This window comes from Sinocyclocheilus grahami, unplaced genomic scaffold (genome assembly GCF_001515645.1).
Source record: "Sinocyclocheilus grahami isolate Dianchi unplaced genomic scaffold, SAMN03320097.WGS_v1.1 scaffold43.1, whole genome shotgun sequence".
NCBI classification, from domain to species: Eukaryota; Metazoa; Chordata; class Actinopteri; order Cypriniformes; family Cyprinidae; genus Sinocyclocheilus; species Sinocyclocheilus grahami.
Window position 1 is genome coordinate 1,885,345 of NW_015505222.1, and position 18,492 is coordinate 1,903,836.

At 37.2% G+C, this 18,492-nt stretch overlaps 1 protein-coding gene across 2 annotated transcripts in view; it reads left to right on the top strand.

The window, feature by feature from the left end:
- The window catches only part of nbeal1 (neurobeachin-like 1), a 69,009-nt gene that overhangs the window by 28,143 nt on the left and 22,374 nt on the right, over positions 1 to 18,492 (top strand). For both annotated transcript variants that reach the window (XM_016268125.1, XM_016268126.1), the window contains 18 exons: positions 2,648 to 2,731; positions 3,358 to 3,456; positions 4,194 to 4,768; positions 5,881 to 6,013; positions 6,104 to 6,223; positions 6,329 to 6,715; positions 7,762 to 7,851; positions 7,993 to 8,167; positions 8,881 to 9,014; positions 9,116 to 9,275; positions 10,196 to 10,298; positions 10,406 to 10,562; positions 11,516 to 11,674; positions 12,391 to 12,550; positions 13,872 to 13,960; positions 14,320 to 14,871; positions 16,369 to 16,544; positions 17,782 to 18,070. In XM_016268125.1, coding sequence (XP_016123611.1) covers positions 2,648 to 2,731; positions 3,358 to 3,456; positions 4,194 to 4,768; positions 5,881 to 6,013; positions 6,104 to 6,223; positions 6,329 to 6,715; positions 7,762 to 7,851; positions 7,993 to 8,167; positions 8,881 to 9,014; positions 9,116 to 9,275; positions 10,196 to 10,298; positions 10,406 to 10,562; positions 11,516 to 11,674; positions 12,391 to 12,550; positions 13,872 to 13,960; positions 14,320 to 14,871; positions 16,369 to 16,544; positions 17,782 to 18,070 — 3,642 coding nt within the window. The remainder of the gene's footprint in view (positions 1 to 2,647; positions 2,732 to 3,357; positions 3,457 to 4,193; positions 4,769 to 5,880; positions 6,014 to 6,103; positions 6,224 to 6,328; positions 6,716 to 7,761; positions 7,852 to 7,992; positions 8,168 to 8,880; positions 9,015 to 9,115; positions 9,276 to 10,195; positions 10,299 to 10,405; positions 10,563 to 11,515; positions 11,675 to 12,390; positions 12,551 to 13,871; positions 13,961 to 14,319; positions 14,872 to 16,368; positions 16,545 to 17,781; positions 18,071 to 18,492) is intronic.

Below are 18,492 nucleotides of genomic sequence, written 5' to 3' on the forward strand. Positions count from 1 at the left end.
GACCTTTGACCTCCTACCTTTTAACCTTAACCCTTTGCACTTTCCTCTCATCTGCCCGTCTGTGCTTGCTGCGGTCGGCTCCGTCCGGCAGCTGGTTAACGCTAGGTGCACAGCCGCAGACAAGGACCAGAAAGATTTAACCAACAGGTTACTGACAGGAGAGAGTGAGATTCAGGTACCGCCCACCTGTGCCTGTCGCTCCCGCTCACCACGCCCCCTGCCGCCCACATGACCACTCCAGGACAAGATCACAGTCCTCTCTCTCTCTCTCTCTCTCTCTCTCGCTCTCTCGCTCTCTCAGTCTCTCTCTCTCTCTCTCTCTCTCTCTCACCTGAGCAGGGTCACTATGAGTCACATAAGAACCAAACTTAAGAGGGGTGGGTGATATACCGGTTGATACAAGCAGATGAAATTTAATTTTTTTAATAATTAACTGATAACAATATCTACAGTGAGCCAATATAATGTAAATATAATAATAATAATGAGACAAATATATATAAAATATATAATAGAAATAATACATACATTTTAAATTTTAAATAATATTTATTATTATAAGTAATAATAATATTTATTGATATAAATAATAAAAAATGTAATGTTGTATAATGTGTAAATTATATTATTAACAATCCAATTTAATAAAAGAAAATTACATGTATATGAAAAGTACTGTTTCATATATATATATGAAATACAGTGGTGTAAAAAATTGTTGGCCCCCTTCCTGATTTCTTATTTTTTTTGCATGTTTGTCACACTTTAATGTTTCAGATCATCAAATAAATTTAAATATTAGTCAAAGATAAGAGTGGCCTAGTCAAAGTCCTGACCTGAATCCTATTGAGATGCTGTGGCATGACCTTAAAAAGACGCTCCATGCTCGAAAACCCTCCAATGTGTCTGAATTACAACAATTCTGCATAGATGAGTTGACCAAAATTCCTCCACAGCGCTGTAACAGACTCATTGCAAGTTATCGCAAACGATTGATTGCAGTTGTTGCTGCTAAGGGTGGCCCAACCAGTTATTAGATTTAGGGGGCAAACACTTCTTCACACAGTGCCATGTAGTTTTGGATTTTGTTTTCCCTTAATAATAAAAACCTTCATTTAAAAACTGCATGTTGTGTTCACTTGTGTTATCTTTTACTAATATTAAAATTTGTTTGATGATCTGAAACATTAAAGTGTGACAAACATGCAAAAAAATAAGCAATCAGGAAGGGGGCCAACACTTTTTCACACCACTGTAAGTGTTAAAGTTTATAATATGCATACACACAATAATATATAATGAACACTCCATTTACACTCTAAATTTAGATAATAATGAATATATTATAGAGCACTAATATAACAAATAATAAAACAAAAAATTCAATATAATAATGGAAAATAATGTACATGAATTTGCTGAAATGTAAACTTAATTTTAATTTTTGAAATTGCACGTAATATTACAAGATTTACTTAAAAATAGAGTATATTAAATGTTTCTTAAAATGTTTTCTGTTTGTTAATCAACCAACTGAATATGGATATTGACATATACTGATATTCTCATTATAGTCTAATATTGGCTAAAATATTGGCCTATCACTAGTTTCACATTTAAATGAACTTTTTTTTTTCAGTGGGTTTTAGGTCAATTTTCCATAACATTTATATTGACTCATTGACCACGATATTTAACAATATATAATAAATGTAATATTTAAAATGGTAAATTTTTGCTTATATTACCCACTCGTACTTGCATGCATTTACACAGCACAGAGTGTCATATCCAAATAAACTGACACCATAAGTGACCAGCCCTGTTTCATGAGCCATTCAATGCTTCCTCGTTGCAGAAGCAGAACAATTATCAGTCCATTTCTTCATGTAAAGTGCTGTGAATGTAGAAGCTTGTAATGGAGTGGTCTTTAGTTTATGTACTCACTCATGCTTTCAATGATCATCTCATTTGATATATTTTGCTTTGCTTGTTTTCCTCCCGTTCCCCCTTCGCCTGTCCTCTGGTGTTTTGGTAACAGGGTTGGAATTCTGTGACTTCAGCAGCCTGTAGCTGTGTGCTTTATGCTGTGTAGAAGTACCTCCTTGATTTCATGTCTTATTCTGTTTATTTGCTGCGTCACTCTCCAGCCAGTCTTTGTCGTATTCTTATACCCAATGAACTAGCCAATTGCAATGGCAGATTGAATGTCATGTGATTTTTTGCAATCTGCCAATCAGGAGTATCATGACACCGCGTGGCTGGACAGATTTTTTGGGTTGTGGAGGGATTATGTTGTCTGTGTGTGTATTCAGGTGTATTGGTTGGTGTTGGTGTTGGTGTTGGAGTTTTTAGTTTCAGATCTGAGCACCGATGGTCTGATATTGTGTATAGCAGAGACTCAGAACTCAAACAGTTTCACAAAGATAATCAACATTTTTGAATTGCCCACAGTGTCTGATTCTATTCCTGCCTGTTCATGTAAGCATGGTTCTGTTGTAGCATTTTTGCCATTCGTCATGGCTTTTCACTCATCATTTGCATGGCAAAGTGAACAGATAGGGCAGGAATAGAACAGGCCTCATGCTGTACTGAGTCTTCAGCCATTGGCTGGATCTCTTGATTGACTGTGTTTTCCTCCAATCAGGTGTTCCAAGGGAGGCTCGACTCTCTTGCCATGGCAACGATCAAAACTCTCACGACAGTGATGCACAAGTCGCCTGCTGCAAAGGTTTGTTATAATCAAGTGATCCATCCTTTGTGTACAGGATTCCTATCTGGAATGGGCCTAAAGTGAAGTTTTATAATAGGAAGAAATATGTACTGTACATTATCATTCAAAAGTTTACTACATTTTTTAAAGTTTTAGTCTGTTCTGCTAGCCAAGGCTGAATTAATTTGATTAAAATACAATAAAAACAATAATACTGTCAAATATAAAGTTTCCTATTTTAATATATCTTAAAATGTAATTTATTTCTATGATGCAAAGCTGAATTTTCAGCATCATTACTACACAGTCTTCAGCGTCACATGATCCTTTAGAAATCATTCTAATTTGCTGCTCAAGAAATATTTCTTCTTATTATCAATGTTGAAAACAATTGTTCTGATAATTTTTTTGTCAAAAATCATTCAATATTAAAATATTAAATATGATTAAATATTAAAGACTGAAATTGAATTTTCTTGTAAAACATACTCCAATTATTTTTGCTTTATTTACAACTTGGAAAAATCATATAGCCAATGCATGTTTTAATGCTAATTCTTTTAGTACATGATGACTAGGGATAGAGCTCTTGAACTAGTCATTGAACTATTTATAGTAACTAAAATAGCCTCGTTCCCTTGTAGGAAGTGTTTAAGGAGCGGATTGGCTACACTCACCTGTATGAGGTGTTGGTGTCACTGGGTCAACCGTCCAGACACCTGCTGAAGGAACTCATGAACATGGTGAGATGAGCACTTCCTGTGAGTCAGTCACATGATGTTATCTTCCCCCTATTTTTTTCTCATCAAGTCAACGCCCCTTTTTATCTATATCACTTTATACAATACAGATTGTTTCAAAGCAGCTTCAAAGTTAAAAACAAAACAGTAAAATAACAGAATCACATGATGCAAAGTTCATCAAATATGTATGGAAGCCCATTTCCGCCACTGAACAAAAAAATAAAAAAGGTAATTGTGACTTTTTAATCTCACAATTCTGACTTTTTTCTCAGAATTGCGTGATATGAACTCTCAACTGCGAGTTATAAAGTCAGAATGGTGAGATATAAACTCAAAAAGTCCTGCACATATCCTTCAATTCTGACTTTAATATCTCGCAATTCTGACTTTACCAACTCGCAATCGTGAGATTACATCTCACAATTCAAAAAAAAAAAAAAAGTCAGAATTGTGAATTTATATGACGCAATTCTGAGATGTAAACTCGCATTTGTGAGAAAAAAAGTGCTCTAAAAAGTGTCATTACTCATCGCAAATCAGTTCAGTGTTGATTCAGTTGAATTCAATAACTGTTGTTTGATTCAGCTATAAAGAAGACAGTCAGGATGCTTACACTTGCTATTTACATCTGTCTTGAGTGATCTGACCTACCGTTAAATTCTCCCTAAGTGGGCAGCTCACTACATTTGGAACGGAGCCGTCTCACTTTCTCTCTTTTCATCGCTGTCTTCCTGCAGGCTGTTGAGGGTGAGCATTCGTCCGTGGGTCTCTTGGGCATCAGCAACGTGGAGCCTCTCCTGCTCCTGATCCAGTGGCTTCCAGAGCTGGACTCTGCCGAGCTGCAGATCTTCACTGCCGACTGGCTCCGGCGCATCTGCTGTCTGAACCGGTGCACGCGAGCCACCTGCGTCAACTCCTGCATGACTGCCAGAGTGCTGTCGGCTCTGGAGAGACACGAGCGGCTGCACCGGGCCTGTGCCGAGAGTCTGGTGGGCCTGTTGGGGTCTTTAGGCAGCCAGTCGCTGAGTTCCTCTGAGCTCCAGAATCTGCTGAGACTCCTGCGTCAGGACGAGCCGGGCCGCGCTCACCCGTATGTGGGTCCGGTGCTGCGGGCGCTCCTGGGGATGGTGCGCAAACAGGGCCTGGAGAGCGCCATGCAGTACTTTGATCTGTCGCCGCCCATGGCTGGCATTGCCGTGCCGACCATCCTCCGTTGGCCAGGCTCCGCCTTCAGCTTCGTTGCTTGGCTGTCATTGGACCAAGATCAGCTGGGCCCGCCCAGTAAAGGAGAGAAGAGGAAGCAGCTGTATAGGTGAGAATGGAAATCAAAGAGATTGGTGTGATGGTGATTTTTGGTGGGAAAGGAAGAAGGAAAAAAAGTTTTTCAGACTTTAATTCCATTTTTTCAGTATTTATTCCGTTCATTATATACACCACCGCAAGTTTTTTTTATAATGTTTGTTTATAGTGTCTTGTGCTCACCAAGGCTATATTTATTCATATGTTTTTATTTGAAATACAGTAAAAACAGTAATATTATGAAATATTATTACAGTTTGAAATACCTGCGTTCTATTTGAATATATTGTAAAATGTAATTTATTCCTGTGATGCAAAGCTGAATTTTCAGCATCATTACTCCAGTCTTCAGTGTCACATGATCCTTCAGAAATCATCTTAATATGCTGATTTGCTGCTCAAGAAACATTATTATTATCAGTATTGAAAACAGTTTTTGAAAACTTTAGTTTGTTTGTGAAAACCATAATACACACAAATACAATATTTAATGAATAGAAAGTTTAAAAATATTCTATTTATTAATTTAAAATAGAAATATTGTGTCTTTACCATCACTGTTGATCAGTTGTAATGTAGTGTAGCCTTTCTGAATAAAAGTATCAATTTACTGTACCCAAACTTTTGAATGGTAGTATTTTAGCACCAAGATATGTTTGTTTTTTAGTTATTTTTCTTTCTTTTATTAATTTTTAACTATTTTTAGTACATTTTTAGAAAAAATGTATACAATACAATCATTGCAAATATTTTGTAAATATTGTATAATATATTGTATGATATAAAGAATAGGGGTGCATTTTTAAAAGGACAAGTTTGTGTGTTTTGTGTGCCCTATTTTTTATTTATTCGTCTGTTTGCGTATTCGGCACATTGTGTATTTAGCTGTTGCATTACATCTTGCTGTTTTTTATTTATTGATTTTCTAGCTTCTTGATGTTGTGTTTTATGCTTTTAGTTATTTATTTTTTTTAACAATTTTTGTTACGTCAATTTAAAATGTGAAAAAATCTGTTTAAAATTTGCAGTCTCCAGTGTGTGTGTCCCTTGTAATTGTAGTATATAATTTATTTTTACTATGATAGCTATGAGGACTGGTTTATTGTTTTGTGTGTTTTTGTGTAGTTTTTTCACCCCGGGCGGCACCGGGTTCGAGGCCTTTATCAGTTCAGCCGGAGTGCTTGTGGTTGCCGTGTGCACTAAGAAAGAATACGTCACTGTCATGCTGCCTGACTACTGCTTCTGCGATTCGCTCTGGGTGAGTCACATGGCCAAAGAAGAGTTCGTACTTGTACTTGTATTTATATAACACGGATGAATTGATGTCCGGTTTGTGTTTGACCTTTAGCACAGTATTGGTGTCGTTCACGTGCCGGGGAAGAGGCCGTTTGGCCAGAGTCTGGTCTATATCTTTGTGGATGGACAGCAGAAACTATCAGCACCTTTAAAATACCCAACCATGACTGAGGTGAGAGAAACAACCCTTTATATACTTTTTTTGTATTTGAAAACCCACCCAAATCTCCCTGTGTCAGTCCGGTCAAGTCTTTTATTGTGTGTATCGCTCTCTCAGGCCTTCACGTCATGCTGTATCGGTTCAGCGGGTCACCGCACCACGACGCCTCCTCCCTCTCAGATCCCCGATCCTCCGTTTTCCGGAGGCAATCCCTCCGGACGCTCGTCATTTGGCGCTATCCTCCCGGGCTGGGGCGGCCTGCTAGGGACCAAACCTGAGTCTGTCACCAAACTGATTTCCGCCGGGACTCAGGACAGCGAGTGGGGCAGTCCCACCTCACTGCAAGGGCAGCTGGGAAGTGTCATGGTCTTCCACGAGCCCCTCCAAGCCAGTCACGTCAAAGCCCTCTGTAGCGCAGGACCAAACTGTATTTCTCCCTTTAAAAGTCAAGAGGCTGAACTCGGAGACCTGGCGCCCAAACTTCTGCTACACTATTCTCCAAAGGTGAGTTGACTTTATAGGTCAATGTAAATTAGGGCTGAGCTAATTAAAATGATGCACAATAATAATATATTTACCTTAATGGATATACTGTATATGTATATGTATATATATATATATATATATAAAAAATGTCTTTCTCGACCTTCTTTTGACATCTTGTCTTAGTTAATTACTTGTGGGGAAAAAAAAACATTTTGGAAACCACAACTGAGTGATAAATCAACATATGAATAATATTTTACAATTAATATTAAATAGTTTGTGACTATTTCAGATTATTTTGTCGTGTTTATAGTTCTACATGGAATAATTCAGATGTTTATGTTGGATTTTCATGTTTGAAGATTGAAATTCTGGGTCTGGTACAAGGGTAAAACAATTCTATGCATAAGGCTATTAAAAAGTAGCATATAATACCATTTAAAAGTTTGATGTCAGTAATTCATACTTATTCAGCAAAGATGCATTAAATGTTTTGTTTCAAATCAATGCTGTTCTTTTAAACTTTCCATTCATCTAAGGATCGTTAAAAAAAGCAGCACAACTGTTTTGAACATTGATAATAATCAGAAATGTTTCTTGAGCAGCAAATCGGCATATTAGAATGATTTCTGAAGATCATGTGACACTGAAGACTGGAGGAATGATGCTGAAAATCCAGCTTTGATCACAGAAATAAATTACATTTAAAAAATATATTCAAACAGAAAATAATTATTTTTAAGTAATAATATTTCACAATATTTTCAGTTTTTACTGTATTTTTGATCAAATAAATGTAGCCTTGGTGAGCAGAAGAGACTTCTTTCAAAAACATTAAAACATTTTACCGACCCCGAACTTTTAAATGGTATTGTATGTAAATGATTAGGGCATGCTAAAAAGTTGATGTCTGTTAGTTTGAATAAAAATCAACTACTGAGACACACAAGTGGCCGAAATTAAAAATAAACACTCATTTATGTATTTGCTCTGTAACATCACAAATTTGCGAAATAACTTCTTTAACATGTACATGACTAATCACTGTCCTTTTGCATGTACAGGCATGTAGGAAGCCAATTTGTCTGGATTTGTCCCCTAATATGCTGCACGGTCGCCTGACAGGAAATAAAGTGGTCAACTGGGATATCAAAGTATGTATGCCGTTTCCCCTCCGTTGAACTTTGCTTTTCATCCATTTCTGCTCTGACTGTTGTAATCTGTCCCAAGTGTGTTTTTTCTTATTCTTCTTCTCCTTAAACATCTGCTGACAAGCTCTCTCTCATCATTTGTAGGACATGATCAACTGTGTTGGAGGGCTTCCTGTGTTGCTCCCAGTCTTGGAACAGTTGACTTTGTTAACCCCTGAGTTGCATCACGTGGACCCCTCGGGGTCAGAGTTCATCACCCCTGACTCAGCCACACCCGCTGATGGAGACTGGGTCATACTGCCCTCAAACAGAGCGTCAGGTGAGCACACGCTCTTTATAAGTAACTCAAACTATTACAAACGTTTTTTTTTTATAGAAATAATGCTAAAATAAAATATAAATATTACATGAAAAACTTCAATTTCTAATTAATCACAATACATTTTTTTATTGAATTTAAATGTAATTACTAAAAAAAGTTTAGTTACTAAATCTGAAATAAATCTAAAATAAAGTGAAACCGAGATATAAAAATTGTAAAAATGACAAAAGCACATAACAAAATGACTAAAATTAAAATAAAAAGTAAAAGATCTTTTGCATCTCAAGGGTCTCATCGCCTGCTCCTTTTCTGTATTTATGATTCAATTTATGACTGTCAAAATTGTTTGCATGAATAGAAATAAAGCTGAAATTTAAATGAAAAAAGGTTTGTTATTATTATTATTACTATAAAGTACTAACGTTAGTCAAACTGAAATAAATATAATTGAAGTAGAAACATAGTAAATATGTAAATAGTAAAAAAAGACAAAAGCACATAAAATTACTCAAATTAATATTAAAAGTAATAGCTAATTAAAAATATGAATAAATAATATATAAATAATACTACAATAACCATGTTGTTTGCTTGTTGTGTGACTGATCTTTTGCATCTTAAAGATGTCGCTGCCTGCCTCTTTCCTGTATTTTTGATTAATACGTCTTAATAATGTTGCAATATGATGTTTGTGAACGTTTATTAATCAGAGGCCAGACTGGAGAAGAATCTCGTGGCAACGTTCTTGCTGGTGATCAAGCATTTCCTGCAGAGGCATCCTATAAACCAGGAAACCCTTCTGCACTCCCACGCTGTGGCCACGTTAGGAGCTCTGCTGCAGAAGGTACCCATAGTTCTCTTTCCTTTGGTTCCTCAGTCCTTCACTGTGAATGTCTTCATTCGCTGTCTCTGTGTGTGTGTGTGTGTGTGTGTGTGTGTGCGCAGCTGCCAGCGTTCCTGGTGGACGTGAGCGTGCTGGTGGCGGTTCAGCTGTTGACTGAGCAGATGACGTATGAGAAGAACTTGCAGCTCCTGCAGCAGCTCCACACACACCTGCTCTTCAACTTCAGCATCTGGAACCAAGGAGATTTCCCACTGCGCATCGGTCAGTCTGCATGTGTGTGTGGGATTTATTCATGCTGCATTTATGTGTGTTTAAAGAAGCAAACTGTTTTGTTCATGCATGCTTTTGTTACACAAACTGATTTTCTTTTCTTGCTTTTTTTGTTGTTGAACGTTTCTGTTTATAGAGAGCATGATTATAGAGGGTTCTGGAAGTAAAAATCCCATTCATTTTCTACATAGCAAAAACGATTTTTTTTCTAACTCGATTGACAAATGAATAAAAAAGCATGTTTTAAATGCATTTAAAAATGTGCTCATAAAAATGATTTATTAATTTACTTTATGGTTTTATTAATTACGTTTTAAAACACATTGAGTAAAGTGTTTTATGCAGTATTTATGTGTACATGTCTTTTTAAAATGTCAATTATTTCTTTAATGTATAGTTTCATTATTTTATTTAACTACATTTTAAAAAATGAATTAAGTAAAAGTCTATTTGTCCATGCAATCATTTTATTTATCTTTTTTAATTTTAATGTTTGAATTGTTAAATTGATTACTCATAATTGATAACTAAATTACATTATTATAAAATATGTAAAATAAATTATTTGATTTTTAAGTGTCACTCCTAGTCCTCCATAACCATTAGCTCTATTATATTATATTATATTATATTATATTATATATATTTTTTATTTTATTTTAAGAAAATACATATATATTCTTCTGTAGAAGCATCAAGTTATTGTGATTTCAAATTTAAAAAAAAAAAATTAAACGTGTAAATCTCTGGACTACCCATAATCTGGAAGATGGATTTCCAAACTCTGAAATCCCTATGAAGAAAATGAATGGGGAAAATCCTTCCAGAGCCTTTTGCTCTGTTCACTCTCCCAGTTTTTTTGTGGCTCTTATACTTTTGCACTGGTCTTAATGTATTTTTTTACGGTGAAGGTCACATCCAGTACATGTCCACCGTCATCAAAGACAGCAGGAAGCAGTTCAGGAAGAAATGTGGAGTGCAGTTCCTGCTGGACACAGTTCGCCTTTATTATGGGTAAGACTACATCTCCCACAATCCCTTTATCACCTCACAGCTGTTCTACCTCTTTCTCTCTCCATCAAGTCAGTCTCTATCAAATCTGTTCTCTCTTTCCTTTCTAGTTCTGGAAGTAAAGATGCAGATTTGAGTGAGGACGACATCAAGACAATCAGAGCTTCTCTCTGTGGCCTTCTGAAGTATTACATCAGCAAGGGAACCACCCAAGAGGAGATCCAGAGCATTCTGGGATACATCGCTGCCATTGGAGATGAGGAACAGGTGAGAAAAGGAAGGTGCAGTTTCTCGTAATTTACTGGCGTGAATTTTCAGCATCATTACTGCAGTCTTCAGTGTCACATGATTCTTCAGAAATCATCTTAATATGCTGATTTGCTGCTCAAGAAACATTTCTGATTATTATCAATGTTGAAAACAGTGCTGCTTCATTTTTTTTTTTTTGGAAACCATGAAGGTTTGCCACATTTTTAAGGTTTGTTTGATTAGAAGAAAGTAAAAAAATAGCATGTGTTAGAAATATAAATATTTTGTAACATTATACGAAAGATTACTGTCCCTTTCTGGCCGTACTGGTTTATTTAATACTAAAAAGAGTGTACTTTATCATCACCACCGCAGTGCATTGTTCATTATTTACAACTATTTACAAAGTTAGCAAGGTATTCATTCATTTAAGTTTACATTTCAGGGAATTTTTAAATTGTTTTTCAATATTTGCACTAGTTGGTTTATCAATTTTTTGTTTTTCTTGAGCATTATTTTAGCTTTAATGTTCATGTTCATAATTCTGCATTTAAATCACATTTCAAAAATGTTTAAACAGAAATATGCTGTCAGCCTGATTGCACAAGGCTTCCTTAACACCGACTAGTTGTTCAGAGTCAGTCTAGTTTTTTTTTTTGTGGAAAACGTGCTATTTTGCACATTCTATATGGTGATAAGGTAATGTCTGAGTGTGTGTGTGTGTGTGTCTAGGAAAGAAGCACTCTCCTTTATTGTTATTGATTTGCCATTTCTAATCAGTAGAGCAAACGTCCTCTGTCTTTCTCCATTTTAATTATTCCTAAACCTCAATGTGCTTAACCGCAAACCGGATTTACTGCCCTGCCAATTCATTTAATCTCTGTCTCTTCCGGTTTCTCCTGCTCTTATCACTTATTAGCAATAAACATGAACTAAACATGGAATAGAAATCAGTGTCTGTGCTGTTGCAGCTGTGTGGGATCCTGGAGCTGCTGTTGACTCTTCTGCAGACCAGCACGGCGCGGGACCAGCTCTTCCTGCTGCTGTTTGAACCGGGAGCAGCCGACTCCTGCTACGCTCTGCTGCTCAACAACAAACACTCCGACCGCCTCCGAGAGCTCGTCTTCAAGGTGCGCTTCCTACTCTGAGCAGCTTCTCTAAAGCAACTTCCGTCAGTTAGAGATCTGAAAAAGCGACAGCTTTAAGGAATCGTTTGCATAAAAATGAGAATTTGCTGAAAATGTTTTCACTCTCAGGCCATTCAAGATGTAGATGAGTTTGTTTCGTCATGGGAACAGATTTGGAGAACTTGCTCACCAGTGGGTCCTCTGCAGTGAATGGGTGCCGTCAGAATGAGAGTCCAAACAGCTGATAAAAACATCACAATAATCCACAAGTAATCCACATGACTCCAGTCCATCAGTTAATATCTTGTGAAGTGAAAAGCTGCATTTTTGTAAGAAATAATACATCAAGTTGTTTTTAACTTCAATCTGAATCAGGAGAGAAATATGCACAAGCCAAGACAGTCTAAAACAAATATTGTGATGTTTTTATCAGCTGTTTGGACACCTTAGCAACTGCACTGCAACAGTAAATGTAAAATTGTAGTTGCGTAATGAGCTTAATATTTACTTATTATTCACTCTAATAATTTGAAAAGTCACAATAACTATATTTTGATATATATTCATATTAGAATGCTCATTAAGTATACATTTGCTTTATGTGATGCCTTAATGCATTATAAAATATTTGATAATGACTGTGTTAAATTAAAATGAAATGTCGAATCTTTGTCAAATGCATGTGCTATGAGTGTGTATGTGGTTGTGTGTTTCTGCAGCTGTTTGAGCGGATGCTGAAGTGTGACCGTGTGTATGAGAAGAGCAAACAGAGGTTGCGCTTGAGGGATGTGGGATACTCTGGCCTCAGTCTGCTGTTCTCAGACCTGCACCTCACCTCCACCCTCATCAAGTGCCTCCTTCACCAAGTGCTGTCTACTGGTGAGTCTGATGAAAAGCCACCCGACCCAGCACATACAGTACGCTGTTAAAGGCATAGTCCCTCCAAATATGAAAATTCATATAATTTATTCAAACCCGTATGAGTTGCTTTCTTCTGGGGAACATAAAATAAGATTTCTTTTTGAAGTATGTTGGTAAACAAACAATTTCTCATTCCCGCTGACCCATTTTTCCCATTTTATTTATTTTTGTCCATACAATGGAAGTCAAGGGGAGCCGAAACTGTTTGCTTACCAACTGAGGTTTGAGTGAGAATTTTCATCTTTGGCTGGACTATTTAATAATGATATATTTATAAGGATTTTGGTGGAAATCAAAATGGTGGGAAAAATATCAAAATAGTTTACATAGTTTCAAAGCAAATGCATAATGTCGAATATCAGCTGAAAATGTATATAAAATATATATATTTGAGCCTGGAGCACAAAAGCAGTCTTAAGTCGCTGGGGTATATTTGTAGCAATAGCCAAAAAAAACATTGTATGGGTCAAAATGATTGATTTTTCTTTTGTGCCAAAAATAATTAGGATATTAAGTAAAGATCATGTTCCATGAAGATATTTTGTAAATTTCCTACCGTAAATATATAAAAACTTAATTTTTGATTAGTAATATGCATTGCTAAGAACTTCATTTGGACAACTTTAAAGATGATTTTCTCAGTATTTTGATTTTTTTTGCACCCTCAGATTCCAGATTTTCAAATAGTTGTATCTCTGCCAAATATTGTGCTATCCTAACAAACCATACATCAATGGAAAGCTTATTTATTCAGAAAAAATGGACCCTTATGAATGGCTTTGTGGTCCAGGGTCACACACACACACATATATATATATATATATATATATATATAAAATTGTAATCATTGCTATTATTTCTCTCTTGCTCTCTCTATGTAATCTGAGTGTAATTTCAGTATCATTAAGATACTAGTTTTTATGAAATACAGTTTTTATTAATATTTTGAATTGGTTTTTATTTCTATATAGTAGTCTATGTAGTTTTCATTAATTTTATTTCTGTTTCAGGTATTTTAGTACATCAAGAAAAAAATGTGGCCTTGGAAATTTAAATGAATCTAAATCTAAATAAATATGTTTTTTATATTACATTAGTATAATATTTATATTGTACGTTTTTTATATTTTATTTTATTTCAGGTTACAAAAATGGTTTAGCTTTAATTAAGCATATCCCTTATATTAAAACACCATTCGTTGATGAGGCCACACTGAATTTGTGAAGTCAAATGTTTTTCCATAATAAACCCTCCTTTTTTAATCTTTTTGTCCTCTAGATACTGTTATAAACTATAAAGATCTGATGGCTGTGGTTCTGCTGACCCATAAAGCCGGGCCCAGCATTCGCCTGACTGTATGCAAGAGGGTGAGTGCATTTATCACATTAATACACAACAGTTATTAGTGCTAACAAAAACTAAAAACTTGGTTAAACGTGTTTTAAGGGATAGCTCAGAAAGGAAAAGTGTCACTCAAAACATGCAACATGCATTGTTTTTTCTGTGGAGCATAAAAAGTGTTGCTTTGTGTGAAGAAAAGACCAAAATGTAAATAATTTTTAAAAATATCTTACATACATGGGACATCATTTTCAATTTTGGGTGAACTTTCCCTTTAACTAATATAAAATAGTGTTTGCACAAAAAACTTAACTGTGCACTAAATGAAATAAAATGATGTCCTGTCATGTTTTCAGCCTATATATGCTTCTCTTATTTCCTGCAGCTGTATGCGCTGCTGCAGTCTCAGCAGGATGCAGCGCTGCAGATCTCCAGGCAGACGTGTTGGCAGGGCACTCTAATGAGTTTGTTTGTCCGGAGCACCGGGAGCGACGGAGGTTCTGGTTCGGGCCGTGGTGATGTGGCCAGTCTGGGGAGTTTCGAGCTGAGCCGCAGCAGCGGAGGAAACCGCCTGGAGCCTCCTCTGGAGCGCAGGCCTCTGGGAGACGGTGTGGGGAGGCTTGAGGAGCGAGACAGCGCCTCAGACAGCAGGTCCATAGACAGCCTGGACAACGGAGAGCTGATGTCCCTCTCCGAAACACCAGGGGACGCGCCCACACCCAAAGCCTGGGGCAGGAAAGCTGGGGTCTTGAGTTTGGACCTGTCCCAGCTGCATCTGTTCGATCACGGGGACAGCGGCAGTCAGACTCCTGGCAGCATGCCGAGCACACCGTCTCCTCTGGAGAATGCGAAGCCCTTTCCTGGAGCTTCCTCTCTGAATGATGACAGCTTCCTGTTTAGTGACAATGTGTCCCTGGGAGAGTCTTTTAACAGTGAGGTGAGACCAAAGATCTGATGTGTGTTTCAGTGGAACAGGCAGTGACATTTGTGACCCTGGAGCACAGAACCAGTCATAAGTAGCACGGGTATATTTGTAGCAATAGCCATAAAGATCTGATGTGTGTTTCAGTGGAACAGGCAGTGACATTTATGACCCTGGAGCACAGAACCAGTCATAAGTAGCACGGGTATATTTGTAGCAATAGCCAAAAATACATTGTATGGGTCAAAATTATTGATTTTATTTTTTTATGCTAAAAATCATTAGGACATTAAGGAAAGATCATGTTCCATGAAGATATTTTGTAAATTTCCTACCATAAACATATCAACTAAGAACTTCATTTGGACAACTTTAAAGGCGATTTTCTCAATATTTAGGTTTTTTTGCACCCTCAGATTCCAGATTTTCAAATAGTTGTATCTCGACCAAATATTGTACTATCATAACAAACCATACATCCATGGAAAGCTTATTTATTCAGCTTTGAGATGGTGTCTAAATCTCAATTTAAAAAAATTGACCCTTATGACTGGTTTTTGTGGCCCAGGGTCACATTTATCACTTCCTCGTACTAATTATTTTATTTTTCATGTTCTTAACAAGTACCTGATAATATTAATACTATAATGAAGGTGTTAAGTGACTCTAAAATATAATTTATAGATGAGCCACATTTAAAGGCATTATAAAATGCTTATTATCTGTGACCGCACATATATTATATATTTATACAAAAATCACAGCTTTTGTGGTAAAAAAAAACATATCTTATTGTTTTAGCAAACAAAAGCAATAACAATCATAATTACACTACTCTTTAAAATGAATATATTTATATTTAGCATTAAATTGATCAAAAGTGACAGTAAAGACATTTATAATGTTACAAAATATTTGTTTCATATAAATGCTGTGAATACTTTGTATTCATCTAAGAATTCTGAAAAAAAACTATCACTGTTTCCACAAAAATATTAAGTGCTTTCAACATTGATAATCATTTCACAATAATACTGCTTTTACTGTATTTTGATCAAATCAATGCAGCCCTTGGTGAGCATATCGGACTTATTTAAAAAGAAACATTAAAAAATCTTTCCATCCCCAAACTGTTGAAAGGTAGTGTGTATAGCATTGAATATAATACTTTATATATATATAGTTTAATACTTAATATAGTATAATACTTTATATATTATAGTTTATATTTTACTAATATATTTATAATTATGTCCCATGCAAGTAGGTATAATATAGTATTTAGTTTCCACCAGAATACCATTGTTTTGAATATAATAATTTGTATATGTTATAGTTTATATATTACTAATATATTTATAATAGTATTTAGTTTCCTCAAAAATATTAGTAATATATTTATAATAGTATTTAGTTTCCTCAAAAATACTATTATTATCCAGAGCCAATATCTATTTATGTGCAGTCAGTATTTTTGAAGTGATTGATTTAAGCCTCTGTCTTGCCGCCCAGCGTGCGGAGGAGGAGTTGGCGCGTCTGGTGTTGGAGATGGTGTTGTGTGTCATGTGGAGAGGGGTGGAGGGGTCAGATGACATCGCCTGGCTGGAGAGGGGTCAGGTGTTCTCCGCTCTCACCAAACTGGGCACTGCCAATGAGCTGCTGCTGCCCGTCGACCACATCAAACTCAGGTCAGACTGCATCTCACGTGTGCTTTCTTTGGAACTGCTGGAATACATTTTTCACAGTCAAAATGCAGCATCATAAAAGCACTAATTAAACGGAAGTTAATTTTCAGCTTAAAGGGGTCATATGACGTTGCTAAAAAAGAACATTATTTTGTGTATTTGGTGTAATGAAATGTATTTATGCGGTTTAAGGTTATTATTTTCCACATACTGTACATTATTGTTTCTCTATACCCCACCTTTCTGAAACGCGTTGATTTTTACAAAGCTCATTGGCTGAAAAGCGAGGTGTGCTCTGATTGGCCAGCTATCCAGTGCGTTGTGATTGGCTGAATACATCAAGCATGTGACGGAAATGTTACACCCCTACCATACTGTGACGCTGTGTCCCAGCACGACGAGACAAAACCAATAAAACCCATTATAAACGAGGCATTTGTTGCATCCAGTGGGGACATAATTACGGATTATAATGACTTATACTGTCTTTTTACGCGTTGCGTTGCATCGCGCCGCGTAAACATAAAACCATGTCTGCATTTGTGATCGGAGAAATGACAAACAACAAGTGCTACTCTACGCTGCTCAAAACTCACGTTTGAATCGTCAGTGGCAAATTCTTTAAATATAAAAACGTACTTCCAGTCTGTGAGTCAGAACAGCCGGCATTGTAGTCTACTCTACCAGGATCAGGAAACAGTCCTCCGTTAAATGCGCTGCACATATCTGAATATTTGGATTGAAGTGTTCTGGAACAGTGTTGTAAATACAGCTTAACCACTGATTTCTAGTCGTGTCCTCTTTTGGAAGACCAAACAAAGTAGTTTCGCGTTCACAATGAAACACACCGTGTCTCCACGACATGGCAGCGGCGGCAACAATACAACAGCAAGAATAAAAGTTACGCCTTCATTCTTTGCGTGAACATTTGGGCGGTGTTATGCAAATCTTTCCACACAGTGATGTAGACATGTGGGGGCGTGTTTAAACAAGGCGTTTTAGGAGGGCGTGGACCAGTCTTAACTTTGATAAAGAATATCTCTTTGGGTTTGAGACTTTAGTCTTTGCAACTTTAGGGATCTTATCTATTCACGAACAGCTTGTAACACTCCAAAGAGAATGGAAAACTTGAAATCGGATCATATGACCCCTTTAATATTTTTGCTTGCTGAAATTTGAGCCATCAGAATCGATTTGAACAGCTAGTTGTTCATGCATTTGCTAATGTCTTTCTCCACAGCCTGATGGAGAGGATGTTGGAATTGGCCGTAACGGGAAACCGAGAGGCGACGACGGCCACGCTGCCGCAGCACACTGAGAACGCGGTGCGTCTTCTGCACATGGTGCAGGACTTCCTGCAGGCTGAGGGGCTGGTGAATCCCGCTCTGTGGACTGAGAAGGTTCTGGAGGAGACGGTGACTCTGATGGACGGGCTGATGGTGTGGTACGCCTCTGGCATGCAGTGGCTTCAGCTGTCTCAGGTGGGGCTACGGCTGCTGCTTGGGTTCATGGCACAGGAAGACCCACAGGTGAGAGGTCATAAGGTCAAATGTGACCACAAAACCAGTCATAAGGGTCAATTTTTTGAAATTGAGATTTATACATCATCGCCTTTAAAGTTGTCCAAGTGAAGATCCTGGTGTAACAAAGTTCATAAGTCGGGAAGAAGGAGGCGGGAACCGGCGAACACTCAAAGAAACTTTAATAATAAAATAAACACAAAATAGCGCGACAGCCCCTCGCAGACGACTGCCGCGCACAAACAAAACCAAAACACAAAATAAAATCCAGGCCTGGTCCTCTCTCGTCTTTCCCTGTCATCACTCCTCCTTTGTATCCTCCCGGAGCTCCTCCGTGAGACTCGAGACCGGTGAGTGGCGCAGGTGTCGCGCATTCGCAATTACTCCACCGGCCTCGCTCCGTTCCCACGGCTCTCGGCCCCGCCCCTCTC